Source organism: Plutella xylostella, chromosome 7 (genome assembly GCF_932276165.1).
Source record: "Plutella xylostella chromosome 7, ilPluXylo3.1, whole genome shotgun sequence".
NCBI classification, from domain to species: Eukaryota; Metazoa; Arthropoda; class Insecta; order Lepidoptera; family Plutellidae; genus Plutella; species Plutella xylostella.
In genome coordinates this window covers 6,364,225-6,370,913 of record NC_063987.1, presented here as the reverse complement: position 1 = coordinate 6,370,913, position 6,689 = coordinate 6,364,225, and the positions used below count along the sequence as shown (strand labels likewise).

At 40.8% G+C, this 6,689-nt stretch overlaps 1 protein-coding gene across 1 annotated transcript; it reads left to right on the top strand.

The window, feature by feature from the left end:
• The first annotated feature begins 5,001 nt into the window (after positions 1-5,001).
• LOC105388879 lies at positions 5,002-6,469 on the top strand. The gene is made up of 2 exons (XM_011559908.3): positions 5,002-5,763; positions 5,845-6,469. Exons 1-2 carry the CDS (start codon positions 5,002-5,004, stop codon positions 6,295-6,297), a joined length of 1,215 nt encoding a protein of 404 aa, XP_011558210.3. The 3' UTR covers positions 6,298-6,469.
• Positions 6,470-6,689: the final 220 nt, after the last annotated feature.

Here is a 6,689-nt window from a genome sequence, read left to right as displayed (position 1 = left end):
GAAATATTTGAATCTATAAATTTATAATGCATAGATTTCTAGGTAATAGATATACTAAAAAGAAAGGTATAAGTATACATAAGACTTAAGTACTTCCTTATTATTCCTGACTTGTCAGAAAGTTATGGAAGGTATGTACCTATACATATAGGTAGGTATTTATACATATGGATACACACAGTGCCTCTTTGAAAGCAATACTTATAAGTAATTATTGATCAAAATCTTGTTATTGTCAAGGCAATATTTTTAACATACACTAGCCGAATGGATGAAACCAGTGAAATACTTTGCAACAATATTTAAAAGCTGTAAAGTGTAGAATATCGATCCAGGCCGCTGGGGCTCAGGTCAGCACATGCTGACTAGGGTATGTAATTCTGGACTGACCTCAGAAATGCAGCAGCCGACCCTGGAGCCTCGAGGACCTGCTCAGTCAGCCCCGTACGACGACACGGCCTGCAACACCTGGCGTGGCATCTAGTCCTTGGAGCGAGGAGTGGTGCTTGAATGGAAGATAATTTTACTAAATATCTCAGACTCATCAGCTACTGGAAGAGATTAGATGAAGGCTGTGACACTGGCGGATAACTAAGTATTCAGTTTTTCAAAACATGATGCAGGTCACTATATTCATATTCTAGATTGACAAGTAACACACAGTCTAATTTTGTATTCTAACTAACTCGGCGGTTAACGAGTTCCTGTGCAGTCCTACTAGGAAGGAAAGTTATTTTATAAGCCTTTGCACCGATTTTGTGGGCTACTATCATTCTGTATCATCATGTGTGAATATTATGAGCTCTGGCAGCATTCCTTGATAGATGACATCAATTAATAAAGATTGATTAACACAACAATAACAATTATAATAGTTGATAAATGAAACCCGGCTAACATGTCTTAACTGGGTAAGTAAATGATCAGTCATGCCACCAGGATATGTAAAATGTTCAGTACTTCATATGAAAAACATTAACAAGGTCACCTTTAGGTTTGTTCGTCAACACTAAGGGCAGGTCTCGGCCAAAACCTTAAGGCTTCGCCTTGTTGCAACTTCAAAGCTACGTAGGTAGGTACCTACTTACATTGTTGTAGGTTCGATTTTGAAACCATTAAGTCAACCTAGACAAAACAAAATAAAATAGCTCGATTAAATAAAGATGGTACGTAAAGATGTTAGTTGTACCTGATCAAACCTGATGCAACGACAGCCAACATAGACTCTCTAATCTGTGGAAGCAACAATCATGGTGGCGGGAACATGGACAGTTGGACGAGCCACCCCGAGCCTGACTTATCAATCAGAACTGACAGTTCGCCAACAGCAGATAGCTTGCGGCTATCTGAAGGTAAACTTAGGTAGTTAGCTTTACCCAAGAAAAAGTCCTTGGACATCGATATGACAGTGGAACGGCGAATAACTGTGACACTCTTTAAAACAAAAAGGCTTGTTGTTGTTGTCCAGCTAAGAAAGGTTACCTACTTCAGCGACCTGGTATTGCATTCTGAAAGAACTGCGAAGAGTTAATATTATGACTAATAATTATTACTTATTTAGAAAGTTTTCCGCAAACTCTAATAAAACAAGCAGCTACCACGTCACCGCTGCCCAGTTATAACTCTGTACTAGCTTAGTAGATATATATACCAGTTCTAGCCTTCAGCTAGAGGCCAGAGAGCTCCTAAATGAGATGCGAGTACGAGCATGACACAAGTAATTTTTTACTTGGTAAGTAACTAGTTAAGTAACTAACTGAAAGATCCATAAAACAGATTACTCAAAATGGAATTGTGAAAACGGCACGTCTGCATCTTAACCAGTCAGTCTAAGTAGTTTGTTTCAGCAGATACAGTGTTGAAAAATAGTTATGAAACGTTTGCGCCAGAATCGAATTAAAAATACATTTTCATTAGAGAAGCCGTTTAGGCATGAATAGGTACTTTCACCCTTTGAATTGTGCTCCAAATGATGACCTTCGAAATTCATAGAAATTTAATGACGACTGCCATTGTTTATTATCTAGCCCAGTAAATTGAGTTGGGCTACGGCTACACGTGATGTGATACACAGTACACAGTAGGTATATGCATGTTCCCAGAATAGTGGAAGTTATAATTTTACCAAAAGGTAGTCGTCTCGTGCAAGAGAACCGTTACTCGATTTATTCGATACACAACTAGTAGACAGCTGCTGCGTAGGAGGTTCACGCATTTTTCAACAAAGAACTCGGACACACACTCACAATCCACTGGGACATAAGGAAGACAGCTTATATGGTGTCACTCAGAAACCGCGATGACACTCTGATCATGATCACCCGACAGTAGGATCATAATAAATTCGGTAACTTGTGAAGCGGTATGGTATAGCAACAGCGACTTTCACGAAATCAGGAATTAGCTCAGTGCTTTCAGGTTGAACACTCGCCGGTGGGATTCACTTTGCTCACAGCCGAGAAAAGAAAAGACTCAAAGCTGGAATCTGCCGATGTGTCATGACACTTAAGATAGTGTCTGGGGGGTCACTTTATATGACGAAAAACGAACTTTCAGTGCACTGCGGCGCGAGCCGCTCTATCTGTTTGTATGTATTAAACGTGCCGATTGCACGACAGCTCTCGTTCGTTCGTTTCTCATCAGTATAGAGTAACGCTCCTGTACTTACCGTGCGTCACCATTCCCATGAGCAGTCCAATGATCTTTAGGCAGTTTAGAACAAAAGCTGCATTAGACAGTTTCTTCAGCAGAGACATCGAAATAAAAAATTGATTGCACAACTATCCCCAGGAGCAGTCTACAGGTCACTTTGGGCAGTTCAGAAGAAAGCTGCTTTAATAGAATACCCTACCTCAGCGGAGGCATCAAATTGAAGTGCTATAACACTTTTAGAAGCGGTGCACGTTACCCGATTTGTCGTCATCCATGCCGATGCGGCTACGGCGACTGCAGGTGGTTACTCAGGCTTCGTTGGTGTGCCCTTGTATGGCTAACATGACCAACCTTGGCAGTAAACGTTCGTCTGCATATGCCAAAATCACTGATGAATAGCGCACGTTACTCGATACCTTCTAATTAAGTCACTCATAATGATGGCTGATGATGATGATGACCTTGCTAGCAATAGTGCAGGCGGTTCCGCTGAGCATAAAACCTCTTCCCAGACAGGGGGCGTTTGGATCTGGCAACCAGAACAGGAGTGCCAGGTGTGCGCAGCGATGCAGGTGGGACAACACAGCCGCCAGGGCAGGAGTACATGGCTGGGTCTATGCAGCGATGCAGGTAGCACAAACCGGTGGCCAGGGCCAGGACCGGGTGTACGCTGCGATGCAGGTGGCACAAAACGGTGGCCAGGGCCAGGACCGGGTGTACAGCCGCCAGGGCAGGAGTGCATGGCTGGGTCTATTCAGCAATGCAGGTACCACAAACCGGTGGCCAGGGCTGTAGCTGTGATGTAGGTGGCACGAGACGGCGGCCAGGGCAGGAGCGCAGGGCCGGCTGTACGCTGCGATGCAGGTGCCACGAGACGGCGGCCAGCGCAGGAGCACAGGGCCGGGTGCAGGTTACACGAAACTTCAATTTCACCGAATCGGCCTGCCTACCCTCAGCGGGTAGGTACCGGCGGCGGATCACATTACTCGCCGCACATGCCACAATGTCCCAACATACCGAAACTCGGAGCCACGTGCTTCCTGTAAAAAATCCTAAGACGGTCCTGGAAAGCTCCTGTTTGTAAAGCCTTACATAAGCTATAATCAAGTGCATTATTGTAATAGCAAAGTTTTTATCAACTGTTTTCTAAAAATATTAGAAATTGAGGGTAGAAAAATATATTTTTAGTATTTTTTTTTTTCTTGTATAAAATTAACATATGCTTTACTTAAAGCGGTCATTAATGTAAGTATCTAGCTCAAGCGCCACTAGTAGGACCGGAATATGTGATCAATCATCACCACGACTATTGAATCGGACCCTACTGCGTGAGATAAAACCCCAAGCGCCGGAGCATTATGACCAGTGGCTGAGCTTTTAAAAGCAGTAAATAATAGCATTTTACTCACGGCTTATCAACTCAAACCTTCGTTGCGAAATCCTCAGCAATGGCTGCGTGCGCAGCAGCCGGCAGGCCCCGCGCCGCCTGGTCCGCATCACGCTACAGCTCCCGGTAGCGAGGACTCCGCAAATTCAATATTATATTTTTCCCCGTCGGAGCGAAGCCGACGAGAACCGTGGCTACATTGAGCCATTTTGCCGAAGTGTTCACTTCAAAAATCAAAAACCAACTGAGGCGCGCGGGCGACTCACTCTATTTATATAGGCACCCGCACCTTGCAAATTAAAGGTGGAGAGAAAAATGGACTTTATTTAACTGTCACTGTGACCCTTATGATGCCGAACACGGAGAAAGTCGAAACGCCATATCTCACAATGTTTAACTAGGTTTCAGATAGGCTCAGACTACATAATATTGAGGATCGATTTATCATTTATACTAAGGTAAGTAATTTTATCTACTAACTTAATGTTTTTTTTATAATATTGTAATAATAACGAAGATCTACTTATACAAATATTTTCTTGTTTTGCACGGGGAACGTGCGTGTGGTTGGTCCCCATGCCTACTACTCTAAAAACACTGAGCCCCTTATTCATAGAGAAGTTACAGAACGTTTTAACTAATAAACTGTTGGCTGAGAGTGGAGCGAGATGACAACTATAACTGGGTATCTATTTACTTAAATAAAGATAACCGATACTTAAGTTTCTTAAGGTCACTATTTTATCTTATTTACCTACACAATAATGATTACAAGAACACAAAAATTTAATACAGAATGAGTGCTCAAACTAAACGCAATAAGAAACGTCACGGTGACAGTTTAAACGTCAAAATCATATGTTCTTACACACTTTGACACGGACAGTGTTTATCAAACATAACCTTAGAGCGTTTAATTTCAGAGTATTTAAGTGTTTTTAATTTTTATTTAAAGTGAATCTATGGCTGGTGTTACTGAAGATTATATAAAAAATATTGTAAATGAAGTTGCTATTGAAAATAATATTTCAGAATGGGAGATGCGCAAGGAAACATTCGAAGTTTCCGCCCAAAACTACTTTGGTGTATTGATACCCATTTTTTTGACTGGAAAAACAGAAGACAGTGAACTTAGTCTAAGTTTAGTCCTAAAACTAGCGCCTACAGATGAACGATATAGAGTGAGTGGCGCACTAAGCATATTTTTTGAGAGGGAAATGTTTGTTTATTCATCCATTCTTGCAAGATATCATGAGTTGCAACATAATTTTGAAGTAAAATTGATCGTACCGAAATGTTATTATTGCCGCAGAGACTATTGTAGTGAGGTCATTGTCCTCGAAAATATGTGCGCCAACCAATACCGGCCATTCACGTCGGAAACATTTCTAAATTTCGACCACATGAATGTATCACTGAAGGAACTCGCCAAATTACATGCTTTATCTTTCATTCTGAAAACAAAACACAATCGCATGTACATTGACGCTGAAAAGATATGTGCGCCACTAAATGAGAACAATAACAAAAGATTTGTGGAAATTTTGAAGGACCGGCTGGCAAAAGCTATTCAGAAATTCGAAAACACGAAGTATGTCCCTTTACTCCAGCGTTTAAGAGATAAATGCAATGAGTTTGTTGAGGCGACGAGCACAGAGGTCAAAGCCACGGCCTTGTGCCACGGAGATATTTGGAAGGAGAATATTTTATACTGTTATGATGAGGTACGGATATTTAAATGTAATAATATGTTATGTTTTGTTTGCAAATATTTTGAAATTGACATATCAATTGTGTTTTTACAGAACGATATACCAGTATCAGCCTGTCTCATTGACTTCCAAACTGTGCGCATAAGTGCCCCAGCTTACGATGTCCTTTACCTTATCACATCAAGTTCTCACCAGCAAATGCGATTGTCACACTTTGATCAACTTCTCGACGTATATTACCGCACTTTCGAGCATTTCTTACGACAGGCTGGGATCGAAGCCAGCAGTGTATACAGATGGAGCGATTTTAACGAAGACCTTTCGACCGTAGGTCCAGCATGTCTAATTATAGCGAATACTGCGATGTGGCTACATCATGGTCTGCAAGAAGAAGGTCATGTCAGGAGCAAGAAGATCTTGAAAAATGATGATGAGAAATCGGAAGCCCTCAGAAATTACAAAGAGACTATACAAAATATAATTGATGATTTTTCTAGATACGGCTATTTGACTACAGTTATTGGAGAAGAAAGTAAGAATTATTAAACTCAATTGTAATGAAAATACACAGAAATAAAAATACATAGGTAAATAGCTAACTACGGATGTGTTAGGCCAGCGTATAAATTTCTAATGTTTTCTAAAATGAGAGGGTTTTATGATTTTGGTTAGAAAATGTTCCTTGTTCCTTACCACCCTAATAAATATGAAAAATATCTGTCTGGCTATTATTACGCGCTACATTCTCATATTTTTTACTAATGTCTAACATTTATTAAGTGCTTAAATACTTGCATGGAATACATTTTAATTCTGTAATAGCTTACTTATGTAGGTTCACCGTTATTTACTACTGGGATATACCTATTCTTTAGTAGAAACAATCATTTGGAAGCCGAATACATATTTATCTAAGATAAACCACGACCATGATTTGA